General features: G+C 36.9%; 1 protein-coding gene across 2 annotated transcripts in view; it reads right to left on the reverse strand.

Moving 5' to 3' along the window:
- The window catches only part of FCHSD2 (FCH and double SH3 domains 2), a 281274-nt gene that overhangs the window by 160380 nt on the left and 100280 nt on the right, over window positions 1-20614 (reverse strand). For both annotated transcript variants that reach the window (XM_066367902.1, XM_066367912.1), the window contains exon 4: window positions 6217-6293. In XM_066367902.1, coding sequence (XP_066223999.1) covers window positions 6217-6293 — 77 coding nt within the window. The remainder of the gene's footprint in view (window positions 1-6216; window positions 6294-20614) is intronic.

Consider the following 20614-nt stretch of genomic DNA (forward strand, 5'->3'; position numbering starts at 1 on the left):
ATCTATTGATAGGATACAATTTTTGTACTTTGTTTTGTAGATGTGGTGTATTACATTGATCAACTCCCATATCTTGAACCACCCTTGTGTTGCTGGAATGAACTGTGATGTATTATTTTTTAAATACATTGTTGTATTCGATTTGCTAGTCTTTTGTTTAGGATTTCTACATCTGCATTCATTATAGATATTGATCTATAGGTTTTTGTGTGTGTGTTGTCCTTGCCAAGTTTTGGTATGAGGGTCATGATGAGCTCATAAAATGTGTTAGGAAGTATTGCTTCTTATTCTATTTTCTGGAAGACTTCTGGAGAAGGATAGGTACCAAATCTTCTCTGAAAGTTTGGTAGAATTCACTAGTGTCACCATCTGGCCTTGGACTTTTATTTTGGAGGAGGTTTTTGATAGTTTCTATTTCCTCCCTGCTTATGGGTCTATTTAGGTTTTCCACTTCATTGTGACTCAGTCTATGAAGATTGTATAATTTTAGGAATTTATCCATTTCCTCTAGGTTGTTGAATTTGGTGGCATATAATCTTTCATAGTATTCTACTATAATCCTTTGTATATCTATGATATCTGTGGTAATTTCTCCTTATTCATTTCAGATTTTGATTATGAGCCCTTTCTTCTTTTCCCTTAGTGAATTTAACCAGGGGTTTGTCAACCCCTGGTTAACAAACTGAGCTGATCTTTTCAAAGAACCAGCTCTTTGTTGTAATAATTTTTCTATAGTTTTTTGTTCTCTATTTCATTTAGTTTTGCTCTAATTTTTACTAATTCCTTTCTTCTATGACTTTGGGTTGCCTTTGTTCTTCTTTTTCTAGTTCCTTAAGCTGTGATGTTAGGTTGTTTACTTGAGATCTCTCTTGTTTCTTTAGATAAGCATGTAATGATATAAACTTCCCTCTTATTATTGCTTTTATGGCATCTCAAAAATTTTGATACGTCATGTTGTCATTTTTGTTTGTCTGTGTAATCTTTTGATCTCTGCTTTTATTTCTTCTTTGACCCAGTCATTTTTTAAAAGTATGTTGTTCAATTTCTACAGTTTTGTGGGTTTTTTTTTTACTTCCTTTCTGCAGTTGAATTTTAATTTCAAAGGCTTTTATGGTCAGAAAATATGCTAGGTATAATTTTGATCTTCTTGAATTTGTTGATGTTAGTTTTGTGGCCCATCATATGGTCTATCCTCGAGACTGGAGAAAAATGTATAAGTGGATATTTCGGGATGAAACGTCCTGTAAATGTCTATTATGTCCAATTGGTGTAGTGTGTCATTTAAGGCCAGTATTTCTGTATTGATCTTCTGTTTAGATGATCTAAAGCAATCAATGGTGTGTTGAAATCTCCAAGTATGATTGTGCTTTTGTCTGCTTCTATTTTTAGATCAGTTAGTAGATGTCATATATATTTTGGTGCTCCTTGGTTCGGAGCATATATATTAAGAAGAGTTACATCTACTTGACATGATGTCTCTTTTATCATTATGAAATGTCCATCTTTGTCTCTGGTTACCTTTGTTGTCTTGAAGTCAGCATTGTCAGATATGAGTATGGCCACACCTGCTTTTCTTTGGATACGATTTGCTTGGAGAATCCTTTTCCAACTTTTCACTTTGAATCTACTTTTGTCCTTGCAGCTTAGATGTGTCCCTTGAAGGCAGCATATGGTTGGGTTTTGCTTTTTTGTCCAATCTGCTACTCTGTGCCCCTTTATTGGTGAGTTCAGTCCATTTACATTTGGGGTAATTATTGACACCAGAGGATTTCCTATAGCCATTGTATGTTTTGTTTTATGGTAGCTCTGTGTCTCATTTGGTTCTTCTCTTTTGTGCTTCTGTCAGTTGTTTTTGTTTAGTGGTATTCCATACTTCTTTCCTATTTCTTCTTTTTATAAGCTGTGTATTTCAGTAGTGGCTTTTTTGTGGGTGATAACCATTAGGCTATTAAGAGAAAAACTGTCACATTTATAGGAGTCCTTTGTTTTATGAGTGCTTCTATACTCCATCCTCCTTTGCTACTGCAGATCTTTATCCTCTCCTCTTTTATGTTTTTGTGGTCACAGATTACTCTTGTTTTTACTGTGACCTTGTTGGAGCTTTTACTTATAGTTTTGATTTGTTTTGTTCTTTGTTTCTGGTCAAATAATCCCTTGAGTATTTCCTGCAGTGGGAGTTTTCTAGTAATAAATTCCCTTAGTATGTCTGCAAAAAGTATTTATTTCTCCTTCATATTTGAAGGATAACTGGTGGATATAGTATTCTTGGCTGGTAATTCCTCTCCTTCAGTACTTTGAATGCTTGGGTCCACACTATTCTGGCTTGTAAGTTTCAGCTGAAAATTCTGATGATAACCTAATTGGCTTTCCTTTATATGTTGTGTTCTTCTTTTCCCTAGCTGCCTTGAGGATTCTTTCTTTGTCATTGATTTTTGACAATTTTATTATGATCTGCCTTGGAGTAGATCTGTTTGGGCTAAGGTAACTTGGTGTTCCGTTCGCTTCTTGGACTCAAGGCTCTAACTCTTTCCATAGGCTTGGGAAAATCTCATTATTTGTTTGAATAGGCTCTCCATTCCCTTCTCCCTCTCTTCTTCTTCTGATATACTCATTATTCTTATATTGTCCTTTCTGATGGAGTCAGACAATTTTTGTAGAGCTCTCTCATTTTTTTAAATTCATGGGTCTCTCACCTCTTCTCTCTGTAGCATCTCTAGTTTCCTGTCTCCAATGCCATTCATTCCTTCCTCTATCTGGATTGTTCTATTAGCTAACCATGCTGCCTCAGCTTTCAATTCATGTATTGAGTTCTTCATCTCTGTTTCTAAAGTGTCAATCTCCTTGGTGAGCTCATTAAGTTGCTTATTTGTGTTTTCTTGCATCTCGTTGAGTATTTTCAAAACTTCAATTTTGAATTCTCTATCATTTAACTTCAAGATTTTTATGTGATTGAAAATTTTTTCCTGGATATTTTTCATTTCTTTCTGAATTATGTCTCTGTCTTGTGTAGCCATGGTATTCAATTTCTTCTTCCTTGATGGCATTTGAGAGTGGTATTGTTAAGAACTCTAACAAAAAACAACTAAAAAGAAAGAAAAAGAAAAACATTTAAATACAATAAAAATTTTAAAAATGAGAAGAAAATTTAAAAAACCATAAAAAGATAAAAAACCAAAAGAAACATCAAAAACAAACAAAATGCCTACAAAAATAAGAATAAAAAATATAAAAATTAAAGAAAATGAAATTCAAAAGAGAAAAAGAATAATAAGGAAAAAAAGTTAAAAAAAATTGGTTTTGAGAGGTTACTGTTTTCTTCTAGTAGGTGTCACTGTATTACAAATTTTAGCTCTGTGAAATTCCTGGGCTGTCCTCTGCTGAGATGTTACAGTCACAATGATGTAGCAGGGCCGCAGTCACATTGGTGGGTGGGGCATATTGTGACAGCTTCATCTTTAAGGCTTTGTTTGGCTTTCCAGCTCTTGCAGTGGTGATCTCATGCCTCTAGGCGCTCCTCCCTATGTTGAACAGACCGGGGACCAGATGCAGAGCACCCCTGTTCTTCATGGGAGAGAGTAGCTCTGGAGAGCTAGCTGTGGGGTTTGTCTCTGCCACTCTCCATACCCACAAGGTGAGGGAGGTGGGATCTGGGAGGCTACGCTTTAGTTTTTTCTGTCTTTACCGAGTGCGAGCTTTTGGCAGACAGCAGGAACAGTGTTCATGATCCTGAGCTCTGGCCACTTTGGTTTAGTATGTCACCCTCTGCCCCTCTGTCTTACTGCTCCTCCCAGCTGAAGGAGACCCAGTTACTCCACGTTTCCCTTTCCATACCCATTCTCAGACAAAACCCAGACAGCCAGAACTTCCCTCTTCCCTGAAGTCGGACAGAGAAAAATTAACCCAGTCACTCTGGGTTTGTCTCCTCTTCAGAGCTGACCTGGAATGCATTTTATCTGCTGCCCCTTTTCAACCTGTTCTACCTTTAGTCTATTTGGTGCACAGATCTTTCAGGCATGCCTGTGAACACAGCTGGGGTTTCTTCACTGCATTATGATGATTCAATTTGTTGACATTTCAAGGGGAGAGATCAAGAGTATCTCTCGCCACCATTACTGAGACCTAAAATTTCCTGATAATTTCATATACAGACTCCCAACCACACACTTCAGTATGAGTTCTTAATTATCCTGGGTTCTCTGCTGCTATTTCATGGATATTAGTCTTTTTTTTTCCTCTCTCATTAAACTTTGTTTTACTGGGTCTCAAAGTTCTGACAGGTTTTTTGGTCAAGTTGTTTCCATTAAAAAGTACTGATTTAAAAAACTAATAACTTAAAAACTACCACCCGCCCATCAAAAAAAAAAAAAAAAAGATGACCTTCCCAGCCAAAACACATAGGAGAAGCGCCCATCTGCCTCTCCACCCCTACCCCTCTCCTTTCACTCTATCTCTCTCTTCCCCTCTTGCAGCCAAGGTATCACTGAAGCAAAGTTGGCCTGGGCACCAAGGATGGCTCCATGGACTCCGCCTCAGGTGCTAGAATAGCTCCGGTTGCAACAGAGCAACGCCCCAGATGGGCAGAGCATTGCCTCCTAGTGGGCATGCTGGGTGGATCCTAGCCGGGCGCATGCCAGAGTCTGACTACCTCCCTGCTTCTCACTTCAGAAAAATACAAAAAAAAAACGACCCACAAAACATTCTCCTTTCCTTCTGAAAGTTTTACAATGCATTATAATCATTAACCAGTCTTTTACTATTAAACTTAAATGGCCAATTAAGACAAACAGTTCTGAGAATATTCTTCCACCATCAATTAAGATTGGGTTGGCAGGTACTGGGGATAATGAACATTTAGGTTTCTGAGCTTTCTGGGCAAACTTGGTGACTTTGTCAGCTCCAGCTGCTTTTCTTTTTCTTTCTTTCTTTTTTTTTAAATTTAGTGAGAGGAGGGGAGGCAGAGACAAACTCTCACATGCACCCTGACTGGGATCTACCCAGCAAGCCCACTAGAGGGTGATGCTCTGCCCATCTGGGGCATTGCTTTGTTGCTCAGCAACTGAGCTCTCCTTTAGCACTGAGACCATGGAGCCATCCTCAGAGCCAGGGCCAATTTGCTCCAATAAAGTGCCATGGCTGCAGGAGGAAAAAAGAGACAGAAAGAGAGGAGCACGAGGGCAAGGTGTGGAGAAGGAGATGGGCACTTCTCCTGTGTGCCCTGACTAGCAACTGAACCCAGCACTTCCACACTCCGGGCTGATGCTCTACCACTGAGCCAACAGGCCAGGGCAAATCCAGCTGCTTTCTTGACATGTGCTTTTATGACGTCCACAGCAACTGTCTGTCTCACATCATGAAGAGTAAAATGGTCCAGAGGAGGATAGTCAGAGAGCTCTCAACACACATGAGCTTACCAGGGACCATATTCATGATGGCAGCATCAACGGATTTCAAAAACTTTGGGCCACCTTCTACTAGGGCATCAGTCTTAACTCTAACTAGACAGCAAACCCTGAAATATCTTTGACTTCTGGTTCCGTCAACACTTAGGAGCAAAAAGCCAATAAATAGTTCTAAATTAATCTCAAAAAAGATACTAATATCTAAACAAAATTACAAATACTTTAAAGATATCTGTAGGGTTCCTGAGGACAGAATTTATATCTCATTGTCATCTCTCTTCTTCAAAATGTATGTGGGAAAGTAACTAGCCAATTTCTGGATACTCTGTTTTTTAAATCAATCAGTCAATTGGATACCCTGTTTTAAAACAAACACACAAACTGAGAAACTCTTCCCCCATATGCTCACAAAACCCCATTTTTACAAATTTAGAATTTGTTTTGGGACGAAGAGTCAATGATCATGGTGAAACACTACAATCTTGTTTCATTATTACTGCAATGTGTTTTAGCTGTAGGTTACTAAGGATATAATTTGTGTTTCATTGTCCTCTACTCTCTCTAAATTCCATATGTGAGTATTAACTGATTAAACAAATGTAATCTTGGTCTAACATATATAAAATGATTTATTTTATATAGATTATATACATATATTGTAAAACATTAACACTTTTTAATAATTTTGAAATTATGTCTAAAAACAGCAGAGAAAGAAGCAATTTGAAAAACTGGAGTCTACATTATCTATATGTGACATGGCTCTCAGTGAAACAATTTTTAAAGAAAATGGGAAAGAGCTACTTCATTAAGTTACCTGTAATCATTCCGATCATCAGCTTTTATTCCAGGCCAATCTCTCTTCAGATACTGACTAGTCAACTTCTGGATACCCTGTTTAAAAAACATATATATTTTATAAAATAAGTGTTGTGCCTTAAGGAGACTTCTTTCCTAAAACACAGTAATTAGCAAATCTCATCTTTCCAAATATAAATTTAAAATCTGAAGTAAAGAATCAATGTTAAGTGGAAGAACACTATAACTTATTTCGTCATTGTCATAGACTTCTCTCATCTCCATTTTTAAGAAAAAGGTGAATGTAAGGATGAGGAAATTGAAAATTAATATGCTTTTTTACTTCATCAAACTATGTGACCAGCCAAGAAAGCAAACTACCTGTGGTATATAACAGGGAATACAGCTGTCCACCTCCACAAACCTGATTACACAGCTTAACATCTCAATTTCCCACCACTCCTCTGCTGTGAAATGTATCGCATTTCTAAATTCCAGCAGCCAAATTTTCATACAGTACCAGGAAAGGTAATAATACTTCCAATTTGGAGCAGACAGATACCCAGTGACTTACACGATCAATGAATAAACCTTGGTGTTATTCCATACAAATATTTTTCTAGAAAAATTTTAAGGGCTTTTGCTTTTTAAATGACACAATAACTTCAAATGAAAACATTAGTTTTACAAAGACATATACCCACTTACTGTTATCCATACAACATGAACCTGAACAAAAGAGTTATCTACAATAGGTATGGTGGGTATCAGAATTTGAAAAGACATTTTTGTTGGCAAGTGAGGTTCAACTACTCACTCCAAATGCAGAACATATTACCTTCAGATGGGAATATATGTGGTCCTCTAACACTGTATCAGGGCCTGATGTAATGGGTTAGAAACTATTAACTTTGAGATGTTCATCTCTATACATACAACTTTAAAAAGAATAAATTGCTGAAATGAAGAACAATCACGTTAATAGACTGCATACTTTAAGCAGAGGTTGCCCAAGTAAAATTAAAGTTTCTCTCTATGGTATCTTTCCAATAAGATCTGCAGCCAAATCAATTTGGCTTCATTAAATCTATTGCCGAATACTCTGCTTACCATTTCAATGAGCCAGGGTAGCAGAAACTGTAAAAAAGCTCCTTTGAATCTCAGGTTCCTCCTAAACTTGGCAATAGTTTGATTTTACTATTTCCAGGGACTGTGAATTCTGAGAACTCATATACAACTGCATGCCCACAATACTACCACTTGTATACTTTGTACTTTGGGGAAACAAATTACTAACTCTTCCCTGAATATGTATAGTACTTTTTCATTTCTGTAGCTTTGTTCACATTGTTCCAATTTGCAGGAAACATCTTTCCATCACTCCCTTTCCTACCTGCTGAATTCTCACTGCCGATCCTTCAAACTGACTTTAAAATTTTCTAACATAAAAGACTCAAAAGTATAAATGAAAATGTGAGAAGTTTCATTGCCTAGGTATTCCACTTCATTAAAATAGAATAGTTTATCATTCTTTCTGCATTTATTAGCTGGAATTCTTTTTTTAAAAAATCTCTCTCCTTGAACGATTTGGTTATCTCAGAGGAAAGGCAAAATAAGTATTTGCTCACTTTTAAAAAGATGTGTTTTAATTTATTGTAGTCACTATTCTTTTCATGCACTAATTATTACATCTGTGGTCAGTGGGAGTCCCTTCAAGTTGGCTCCCATATCATGACCACAACAGACTTTGACAGTTTCTTTGTTTTCTTTTGCAGTTCCTATTTCAAAACTTCAGTAAGCTAGTTTTCCAAGGAATTCTGAGTCTTTTCAGAGAGACAGCATATTTAGAGACTACAATGTAGGCACTTCCTTATCCTTTGGGTCTTACTTTGTGTCTTTCTCTAAGGGGCCTTATCTAATTGGTATATACAAAGTAGCTCACCTTTCAGCCAGTTACTCTCTTTCACACTACCCTAATCATTCATAATCTTTATTACACTGTTACTGCTTGGTTTAAATATTAATTTGACTATTTACTGACTATAAACTACATCAGGTAGGAATCTTGTCTATTTATTTTTTAATCCTTTTATCTCCAAGCTATAGCAGCAAAGACCCTAACTTTTAGTTGATGCCATTATTAATATTCACTGATTGCATGAAGAAATGCCATGTGTATTATTTTATTTCTAATGTATTTATTTCCAAGCTCTTTTGGTGTTTCTGCCATTCTCAGTTAGAAATGTCTAGATCAAAATTTCCCTGGATCCTAATGTTCATATACTCAAAAGTGGGGGTTGGGGAGCTATACCAGATTTTTAAGGTTATGACCAGGTATTTTATTTTTTTTACATTTAAAAAATTGTTTGTTGAATTGATTTTAGAGAGAGAGGAAGGGAGAGAGAGAGAAAAGGACAGAACATCAATCGGCTCCTGTATGCGCCCTGACTAGGGATCGAACCAGCAACCTCTGCGCTTCAGGATGATGCTGTAACCAACTGAGCTATCCAGCCAGGGCTGACCAGGTAGTTTTAATATAATAAATTATTTCCTTAGTAAAATTAGAGTCAAATTTGACCTTCTCCACTATTGGACAGAACACGTGTACTCTAAAGCAATGGAAAAAAAATAACAGAAGTGTATGCCATACTTAAGCTCTGCACATTAACTTTAGTGAAGATTCAAGTGAGTCAAGTTCCCTGAATTAAAAAAACTCATAATGTGTAGACAGGAATAAGAAGTATGCAACATAAAATGGGAGGCAACACATGGGTTACTGCCAAATAAATGGTAATATGTGACATTAAGTACACAGATGAGGAAACGATCATCTGGTATTTACTTTAAAAATTACATCTAAATGATACGACAGTGACCTTTTCAGTTTAATCACAGCTAAAGTGGTTGCAGAACACTTCATACAGAACATGAGATATATGAGCCTCAGATTATAGGCAGGACTGAATCATATAAAACAAATAAACTTAACAAGCATTTCAAAACATTTATTCCTCTAAATTCTGTTAGGCTTTGTTATAACCACAAAGAAATTTACTTAAGATCACATAACTAGTTAAATTTAAATTAGAATCCCTATTCTAAATCTTTACAAAATCCTCCCACCATTTTAGTGTGGATTTTATCTAATTCTTCAATGAATTCTTAAGTTACTTTAAGTTATCTTTTTTTGTGTGTATTATAAGTCACAACAGCAATTTCTAGAGCTCTACAGCACAAAGTTAAACTGTATTAAACTGAATGAGCCCTTCAAAGATGAGATGAGAGATTCATGAAATAGACCAACAGTGAGATCTTTAGATGAAAGACTTTATTCAAGTTAGTTCACAGAGGCAGGAATCATGACTGCTGTGTGCTCCATGCAGCTGTTCAAGATCTCATCTGCATGGGCGCTCAAGAAATACTTTGTGGCCATTATAAGAAAAGTCCTAAATAACATTTCATTCCTCCAAAAGCATTCCATACTTAATTAACTGACTTCCCTTTTATGTTATGCTTAAAACTACATCTTATAAATAAAGAGTTTATTTATATACGAATAAAATCTACCCCAATTAAGAGGCTAAGAAAAAATAAACATATGGCTGTTTTAAAAAGTGTTAAAAATAAAATCACTCCCCCAGCCCACAACACTCTAAAACTGGTGCATTAGACATATAATATATATTTATGTTTACCTGAGCATCACTGATGTATAATGTTGATTTAGTTCCAAATATAGTTTACTCTGGAGCAGTGGTTTCCATAAAAAGGTACCATCAATATCCTCTTTGGAACATACAATAACATCCCATTCCAACTATTTAAAAAGCTATCAGTGTCTGATGTAAGACTTGCTTTGTTTTATCTCTCAATATTGCTCTAACAAGGGAAGCAACACAAAGAAAGACACTGTTCAGTAGACACAGGGAAATGGGCTGATGGCTTAACCTTTTGAACATTTACAAACAGCAAGCTGAGCAAAAAGTGTGTGTCATGGGTCTCGCACAGGTTATTCTGTAACCATTTCTTCCCCCCAACATACAGATGGCTCTACAAAATTATAGGAAACCATGTTATTTATATACTTTAACTTTTTTGTCATGAAATTCCCAACGTTATGCAAATGACATTTAAAAATGAACAAGTCTACTGCATAAGTCGGATACGTCTCAAACTGATTGATGTAAAGTATACAATGATTGTCTTTACTATTCTTTTTTTAATTGACTGTATTGGGGTGACACTGGCTAATGAAATTATACAGGTTTCAGGTGCACAATTCTACAACACATCTTCTGTACACTGTATTGTGTGGTCAACTCCCCCAAGGCAAGTCTCCACCCATTATCATTTATCTCCCCCCCACACTCTCCTCCAGCTACCCTCTCCCCTCAATCACCACACTGTTGTCTGTGTCCATGAGTTTTCTCTCTGTTTTAGTCCTTTTTCACTCAATCCCTCTACCCCTCCTTAGCCAGCAACCCCCAACAGCTGTCAGCCTGCTCTCTATCAATAAGTCTTTTTTTTTTTTTAAATGAAAGATGGGAGATAGACAAATTCCAGCATGCTCCCAGACCGGGATACACCTGGCAGCCCTTGTCTGGAGCTGATGCTTGAAGCAACCATGCTATCCTCAGCGCTGGGGGCTGCCAATCGAACCAATGGGGTCACTGGCTACAAGAGGGGAAGCGAGAGAAATAGGGGAGAGAGAGGGGAAGAGAAGCAAATGGTAGCTTTTCCTGTGTGCCCTGACCAGGTATCAAACCTGGGACATCCTCGTGCATTCTGGAGTGACACTCTATCCACTAAGCAACCAGCCAGGGCCAAGTCTGTATCTATTTTGTTTGTTAGTCCATTTCGTTCATTAGACTCCACATATGAGTGAAATCATCTGGTACAGTATTTGCCTTTCTCTGACTGGCTCATTTTACTTAGCATAATGCTTTCCAGGTCCATGCATGCTGTTGCAAAAGGTAAGATTTCTTTTCTTTTCTTTTTTTTTTAATGACTGACTAAATAGTATTCCGTTGTGTAAGTGTACCATAGCTTTTTTTATCCATCTTTCTACTGATGGGCACTGGGCTGCTTCCAAATCTTGGCTATTGTAAATAATGCTACAATGAACATAGGGGTGCATATATTCTTTCAAATTAGTGTTTTGGGTTTCTTTGGATAAATTTCCAGAAGTGGAATTGCTGGGTCATAAGGCAGTTCCATTTTACTTTTTTTTTTTTTAGGTGAGAGGAAGGGAGATAGTTAAGTCAGACTACTGCATGTGCCCCAACTGGGATCCATCCAGCAATCTCCATCTGGGACCAATGCTCGAGTACTGAGCTATTTTCAGGGCCTGAGGCTGATGTGCTCAGACTAATCAAGCCACTGGCTACATGAGGGAGAAGGGGAGAGAAGAGGGAGAGGAAAGAGGCTGAGAAGGGGGAGGGGAAGGGAAAGAAAAGCAGATGGTTGCTTCTCTTGTGTGCCCTGACTGGGAACGTAACACAGGACATCCATTCACCAGGCCAACTGAGCTACCAGCCAGGGCCCATTTTACTTTTGTGTGTGTGTGTGTGACAGAGACAGAGAGACAGAAAGAAGGACAGACAGACAGGAAGGGAGAGAGATGAGAAGCATCAATGCTTCACTGTGGCACCTAAGTTGTTCATTGATTACTTGCTCATATATCCCTTGACCGGGGGGGGGGGGGGGGGCTACAGCAGACTGAGTGACCCCTTGCTGAGGCCAGAGACCTTGGGTTCAAGCTGATGAGCTGTGTTCAAACCAGATGAGCCCATGCTTAAGCTGGCAACCTTGGAGTTTTGAACCTGGATTCTTTGTGTTCCAGTTCGATGCTCTATCCACAGTGCCACTGCCTGGTCAGGCCATTTTAAATTTTTTTGAGGTAACTCCATACTGCTTTCCACAGTGACTTTACCAATCTGCATTCCCAAAAAAAGTGCATGAGAATTGAGCTACTTTTCAAATTAATTATACAATGATTGTTTTTACAATTCTTAAGTTACTTTACTAGCAACAGAGACCTTCACCTCCACAATAAGGAAAGTTTTGAAATATTTTTCATTGCCCTATGTACCTTACCTGCCTGTTCTAAGTTATATTCCCAACTAGAAAACTATTGCATGAGAAGATACTGGGAAGAGAGTGGAGAAGGAAGCACCAGTAATCTATCTCCTAACCCAGACAACAGACTCAATGGCAAAATCGGTTTCATACAACTATTTGGGAACTCTGAAGTCTCTTAAAGACTTGTAACTTCAAGAAGAATGCCTGGACATTAAATGAAGTTAACTGTGGCCAAAATTTTACATAGCTCAACGATTGTTACCTACCCCCCACCTCCTAGCCCAGTGGTAGGCAGCACTTATTCCTGGAGCAATGGTGAGCAATAAGGGCCCTATCCTCCAAATATTAGGGATCTGTGCTCTGGTTAGTGATTGCTGATTCTAATCAAGGAGGTAGAGACAGAGAGGTGGGAAGTCATTGTTTTATCCATATTCTCCACTGAAGAAAAGTTAACAGAGCCTAAGGAACCTTTGGACACCATCAAATGAACCAACATATGCACTGTGAGAACAACAGAAGAAGAGAGAGAAAAAAAACAGATTATAGGAAGAAATAATGATAGAAAATGTCCCAAATTTGACAAAAGAGAAAAATATAAACAGCAAGAAGCTCAATGGCCTGACCAGGCGGTGGCGCAGTGGATAGAGCGTTGGACTGGGATGCGGAAGGACCCAGGTTCGAGACCCTGGGGTTGCCAGCTTGAGCGCGGGCTCATCTGGCTTAAGCAAAAAGCTCACTAGCATGGACCCAAGGTCACTGGCTCGAGCGGGGGGTTACTCAGTCTGCTGAAGGCCCGCGGTCATGGCATATATGAGAAAGCAATCAATGAACAACTACGGTGTCGCAACGAAAAACTGATAATTGATGCTTCTCATCTCTCTCCGTTCCTGTCTGTCTGTCCCTGTCTATCCTTCTATCTGACTCGCTCTCTCTGTCCCTGTAAAAAAAAGAAAAAAAAAGAAAAAAAAAAAAAGCTCAATGAATTCCAACTATGATGAACTCAGAGACCCACAGTAAGACACTATAATTAAACTGTCAAAAGTTAAAGACAGTCTGACCAGGTAGCACAGTGGCTAGAGCGTTGGACTGGGATGCAGAGGACCTAAGTTTGAAACCCCAAGGTTGCCAGCTTGAGCACAGGCTCACCAACTTGAGCACGGGGTCACTGGCTTGAGCATGGGATCATCAACGTGACCCCATGGTTGCTGGCTTGAGCCCAAAGGTCACTGGCTTGAAGCCAAAGGTTGCTGGCTTGAGCAAGAAGTCACTCGCTCTGCTGTAGCCCCCCAGTGAAGGCACATATGAGAAAGGAATCAATGAACAACTAAGGAGTTGCAATGAAGGATTGATGCTTCTCATCTCTCTCCCTTCCTGTCTGTCTGTCCCTCTCTCTATCTCTGTTACAAAAAAAAAAAAAAATTTTAAGTTAAAGACAAAGAGAAAAATTTGAAAGCAGCCAGAGAAGCAAATCACCACATACAAGAGCTCACCAATAAGATTAGCAGCAGATTTCTCAACAGAAACTTGGGAGGGCAGAAGACAGTGGGTCCAGATATTCATGGTGCTAAAAGAAAAAAAACTGTCAATTAAGACTACTATATCCAGCAAAACTGTCCTTCAAAAGTGGGGCAGAAATTGACATTTTTCAGAAAAAAGCTGAGGGAGTTTATGACCACTAGACCTAACCTGAAGTTGGCCTGACCAGGTGGTGGCACAGTGAATAGAGCATCAACCTGAGACATTGAGGACCTAGGTTCAAAACCCCAAGGTGACTGGCTTGAGCAAGGGGTCACTGGCTTGGCTGGAGCCCCCCACCTCCATCAAGGAGCATATGAGAAAGCAATCAATGAATAGTTAAGGTGTCGCAACTATAAGTTGATATTTCTCATCTCTTTTGCTTCCTGTCTGTCTATTACTGCCTGTCCCCCCCCCCATCTCCCTCTCTCTCTCTCTCTCTCTCTCGCAAAAAAAACAAAACAAAACAAACAACCCTAAAGTTGCATGAATAAAGATCTCACTAAAGGTAAATACATGGGCAATTATAAAAGCTAGTATTATTGTAAAAATGATCTATAACTCCACTTTTTGTTTTCTACATGATTTAAGAGACTAACACTTTTATAAAATTATTAGTCTAAAAACCAGCATTACTGTAACTCTGGTATATAAATCCACATTTTGTTGCACTTACTAATTTATTAAAAACAATCTTGTTTTTGGACAAACCATTACAAAGATATAATTTTGTGACATCAATAAATAACAATGACAGGGATTAAACTGTAAAAAAGTAGAGTTTTTGTATGTTTCTGAAGTTAAGTGGTATAAAATCAAATTAGAGTGTCACAACTTTAGAATGGTAAAAGTAACCACAAAAAAAATACAATATATATAAAAGGAAATAAAAAGAAAATTAAAACATTTCACTGCAAAAACTCAACACAAACGAGACACTTAATTCAAAATGACAGAAGTACCTCCTTATCAATAATGACTTTAAATGTAAATGGTTTAAGCTCTCCAAACAAAAGACAAAGATCGGCAGAATAGATTCAAAAAACTTGATTCAACTATATGGTATATATCTACAAGAGACTCTAGATACAAAGACTATTGCAGTATTCTGGCAAAAATACTATCTTCAACTGTGGTGGAGGTACTGAGATAGAACCAGAAAAAAATATGTAACAGGAAAACTGACATGATTAATAATGGTCTAGCTATGGAAAAGATAAAGGAAGAAGACAACAAAAATGACTCTTTGGATTTTGACCTTATATAACTGGATGGATGATGGTATCTCTTCTAGGGATAAATATACTGGTAATCTATTTAATTACATAAAGGGTTATTGGGTTATAATATGATACAAACAATAGTAGATTTAGCAGAAGTAAAAAAAAGAAAAAACTACTATCTCTCCTAAAGTGAGCTATGTCAGGAAAATCTATATAAATTTAAGTACATCAGAACTAGATTTGAAAAAACAAATAGAAATTTGACCAAAGATAAAGGAAAAAGGTTGGCATAACTTAGGTTAAAAAAATTGGTGATGTAAAAAATTGGTGATGTAAAAAATAGGTTAAATGTGGGAGATGGGTTGGTAGAATAAATTTTTACTTGTAAGCATCCAACTTGTTCTTTGAAGCTCATGCTGAAACTTACATAGTGTAATCTATTTTTAGTGCTCAGGAGATATCTATTCTCAGGGTAGTTTTACATAAAGTTATTCTCTTTCTTTCATAAAGAGAAAAAGGTAAAGGAATTAAGCAAAACACACACACACAATGTTTTGCTTGGGGCAGGGGGGACAATACAGTGTGCAGATAATGTTTTATTGAGATGTGTATTTGAAACTTACATGATTTTGTGAACCAATGTCACCCCAATAAATTCAATAAAAAATAAATAAAAAGACTTTCCAATGTCTTTCTTTTAATCATTTCAGAATAAAAGGCAACATTACTATCATAGTGCTATAATAGAATCATAAAAACACATTTAAAAAGAAATTTCATTGCCTGACCCATGGTAGCGCAGTGGATAGAGCACTGACCTGGGATTCTGAGGTCTCAGGTTCGAAACCCTGAGGTTGTTGGCTTGAGCACAAGCTCATCTGGCTTGAGCACGAGCTCATCAGCTTGAGTGCAGGGTCACCAGCTTGAGCATGAGATCATAGACATGACCCCAAGGTCGCTGGCTTGAGCAAGGGGTCACTGGCTTGGCTGGCGCCCCTTAGTCAAGGTACACATGAGAAGCAATCAATGAACAACTAAAGTGCCATAATTATGAGTTGATACTTCTCATCTCTCTCCATCTATCTCTGGCACTCTCTCGTAAAAATAAAAATAATAATAATAATAATAATTCCTTAAAACTGATGTATCATTTTATGTTAACTCACTATACTTACAGAAAACACATAGTGTTTCCTTTAATATATATGAGTCATAAAAGTCATCTGCCTAAAATATGCTTAGTTCTCCACTGAATACTATAACAATTTCATAAGAGAAAGTATGTGTATATATCCTGTTGGACTGAAACAGAGAGGAAATGTTAAATGTCCAATTTATATAATGCTGTTGCCAATATGAGCATATAACTGGAAAGTTTTGGGTTTTTTTGTTTTTTTTTTATTTATTATTATTTTTTTTTCTTTTATTAATTTTTAGAGAGGAGAGAGAGAGAGAGAAGGGGGGGGGAGGAGCAGGAAGCATCAACTCCCATATGTGCCTTGACCAGGCAAGCCCAGGGTTTTGAACCTATGACCTCAGCATTCCAGGTCGACACTTTATCCACTGCGCCACCACGGGTCAGGCTGGAAAGTTTGTTTAATAAAAGGTATATTCCCTTTAGGAGGCACAAGGCTAAATGCCAGTTATTTAATCATTTTCAAATTTATTTCAATGATTTCCACCCCCTTTGGTCTTGTTTTCTCCAAAGAGTCCCTCCATTTATTCTTTTAAAAAAAAGTATATCCAAGCTTTAATTAAGAGAAAGCTCTATTAATTAAAAGGCACTGACTTAGCTTACGTCTACTATTAGTTTTTACTTCATTTTCTATTTTACAGATCCAAATTATTTAACCAAGAAATGATGGTTACACTTTTTATGAAAGAAAATTTTGTGAATTTTTCTTTTCAAACTACTAGAAGCTATTAGCAATTAAAGCAACATTTTTTCATTGTGTTATAGTCATCTTCTAGTAAAGATTAATATTATTTGTTGGCAAAACTGGATTTGGGAGAATTTACTTTATAATATTTAAACATTATCAATTGAAAAACATAAGTTATGGTTTATCAATTTTAGAGCAAATATATACAATTTTAGTTTTAGAACATTAAAAGTCACCAAACATCATAAAATTTGTAATTTTTTTTCCATTTTTTTGTTGAAGTTATATTTCAAGGCCTAGATCGATACCTATTTGTATGACATGTATACCTCTCTGACATGAAGATTTTAAGTGGGAGATAAAGCAAGCTAGATGCTGTTGCTTTTAAACAGTAAGTGTTAAATTAGTCAGCATGATTGAATTACCCATTTGATCTCAAAGACAGCTGTAAAAGCAGTTCCTTCTTCAAAGTAGAAACTGGAATGTACCAACTCAGCAAGCAAATAATAATTTGATGTGCTTGACCCTTAGTTATCTCAAAATAGTTTACTTTAAATTAGAAAATATCATCTGTAAATCAACTTAATCAGCTGTATAGTACAGCACCCCAAAGGTTTATAGAGTGCTGTTAAAATCTCCATATAGCTCTGGCTGAATGGCTTGGTTGGTTAGAGTGACATCCTGAGGCTTGGAGGTTGCCAGTTTGACCCCTAACCAGGGTACACACAGGAACAGATAGATGTTCCCGCCTCCCTTCCTCTAAAATCAGGAAGGTAAACATTAAAAAAAGAAACCTTCATGTACACCCCAATAGTGTGAATGATCTACTCCAGAAACCACTGATTATTACATCTGGACTTTGGTTTCAGATAGGACACGTATTATATGTATTATACATGTGAACTTGGGCAGGTTACTTGATGTCACCTTCTATCTCATCATCTGTAAAATAAGGATAATAAATACTTCAGTAGGTGAATGGATAAACAAACTGCATGCAGCACATCCAGACAATGGATTATTCAGCACTAAGAAGAAATGAGCTATCAAGTCATGAAAAGACATGGAGGAACCTTAAATACATTTTACTGTGTGAAAGAAGCTGATTTGAAAGGCTACATACTATGTAATTCTAACTATTGTATATAACATTGTAGACAGGGCAAAACTATGGGATAGTAAAAATATCAGTGGTTTCCAGGGGTTAGGTGGAGAGAAAAAATAACAAATAGGAGAATACAGAAGATTTTTAAGATGGTGGAATTATTCTGTATGATTCTATAATGCTAGATATATGTCATTTCACATTTGCCAAAATCCACAGGTGTACAAAACCAAGAGTTAACCCTAATGAGTGATAATGATGTGTCAGTGCAGGTTCAGTGGCTATAACAAGTGTACCACTCTGGTGTAGGATGCTAATAGTGGGGGAGGTCATACATGTGTGGGGTAGAGGCTATATATGGGAACTCGTACTTTCTGCTCAAAATTAGTGTACACCTAAAACTACTGATTAAAGTTGATTTAAAAGCTCTCATACCATCTATCTCAAAAGGTAGCTATAATAATAAAAGGAAATAATGTATACAAAGTACCTGATGTGTACACTAAAGGTAATCAATAATGTCTCCTAGCAGAATCCAATCTTTCATTCATTTATATTTCATGAAAACTCATATCCATGTAAATTTTGCCCAGAAATAACTCTGCCAAGTAATTTTTAAAAATTTTTACTAATTCACTAATAACTTATTTGACATTGAGACTTTTCTTTATGTATAGTATGATTATAGGGTCTATCAATTATAAGTTAATTCTAACATGAAATTTCAATTTAGTTGGTCATTATGTACAAAAAATATCAACACTGTGACATGTAAGTTTTTTAAAAATCAAGAATTTCCTATCATAGGCTGAATGTGGATGATTAACAAAAATTAGTTAACATAGCAATGCGTGCATTATTAGGACAAAAATTTCCTAAATGAGTAATGAGGTTAATTATCAAAGATAATGAAGTAGGACTGATTAGTATTTATTTCAAGACCTAAGATATTTCTTCTTCCTTGTTGACTTTAAATATTTGATTATTCCACATAAGTGAAATGGACTCCTAGAAAATAGACATTTAATTTATAATTTAAGAAGGATGAATACAAATAATTTTGAAGTTTCTTTTTAAATTCTCACATTCCTAATTAATATTCATGAGGATAATTTCACAAAAGCAGATACAAAACTATGCCAGAGGGGGCATGAAAATACATAGTTGTGCCAGGGGAACAGGCAGGAAATTTCTCTCTCCCCAAAATGGAAGACTGAAATTCAACACAAATATTTCCTAAGTAATAGTTTTATAATTAATCAAATTATTCATTACTCATAAATATCACTGTGAAGAAACAGATAATAATGTTGCACAAAGGCCAAGTTCATTTGTTCTGGACAGGTGGCCAGTCTGTAGCTCGGTGTCAGCAGCCCAAACCTGCCCACAATAGCTCTAAAGACGATTATGCAAATACTAGCCAGCCCAGCTATTTTCCCAGGAACAGGAGAAGGGCTCCTAGAAGCTAGAATTGTTCTGCAGTCATGTGGAAAAACAAGCAGGTTTTTTTTTCTCTGGAAGCAGAGTGTTTTCATTAAGGGCACAACTACAATATGTGTGAGATATACAAACACACACACACACACACACATCATAAAAAGACCTGGAAGAACCCTAAACACATATTACTAAGTGAAGAAAGGCTATGTACTGGGGTGGGGGTGGGGGGTGTCAGTCTATATGTGTGTGCGTGCGTGTGTGTGTGTGTGTGTGTGTGTGTGTGTGAGTATATTTCTCAAACACCACACTCAGCTTATTCCATGCTCTTCCCCAAACTCTTCTTACTCAGTGGCTTTGCCTTCTTAACAATATCAAGTCTCCTCTGTTGGTTACGCCTTCCCTTGCCAGTAAGATATATACAGTAATGCATTAACTTTGACCACTGCATCTTATTAAGTATGAAATAAATATTCTCTGGCAAAGCTGGGATAAGAACAACTCTTACTCCATATATGTAAAGCATTTTCCTTTTTCAGCCAGGGGCATAAGGAAACAGGCAGAAGATAGTAATTCATCAGGTTTGAAAACAATGACAAGGGAATGCTATTCCCCACCATTTATTAATCAGTGCTATCTCATCAAAGTTTTTTGTTTTTTATTTTAAATAAAGCCATCAGATTCCTTAGTTTCTAAATAGCAGCTTTTAAGTTACCTGCTCTAACACCTGGTTTTACAATTTTCTCTGGAATTAAAGTTATTTCAAATAGTATTACTGTTGGATTTTTGATTCTCCAGGATTCAAAAACACTACTTTTTATTTTTTCTTACTTTTCCTGTCCTACTCACTCCTTAATTCCTTCCTCTGTAAGGTGAAGGGACATTACCTACTTCATCTAGTAAGAAGCCAAGATGCTACTGTTTCTTCTATCTATATGGCACTCACTAGTTACTAAAAATCATGTTATGCTATTTAAGGTAGGATTTTTCTCAAATGCTTATATTCTTCATAGATGTCAAATATTATTTTTGAATAAGACATTATCAATTTATAAATGTTTAAGATGTTCCCCTCTTTCCGCCTCTCCTACTCTCTCACTGAAATCAATAATATTTTTTAAAAAGGGCCCTGGTCAGTTTGCTTAGTGGTAGAGCGTCAGCCTGGTGTGTGGA

Source organism: Saccopteryx leptura, chromosome 1 (genome assembly GCF_036850995.1).
Source record: "Saccopteryx leptura isolate mSacLep1 chromosome 1, mSacLep1_pri_phased_curated, whole genome shotgun sequence".
In the NCBI taxonomy this organism is placed as follows: domain Eukaryota; kingdom Metazoa; phylum Chordata; class Mammalia; order Chiroptera; family Emballonuridae; genus Saccopteryx; species Saccopteryx leptura.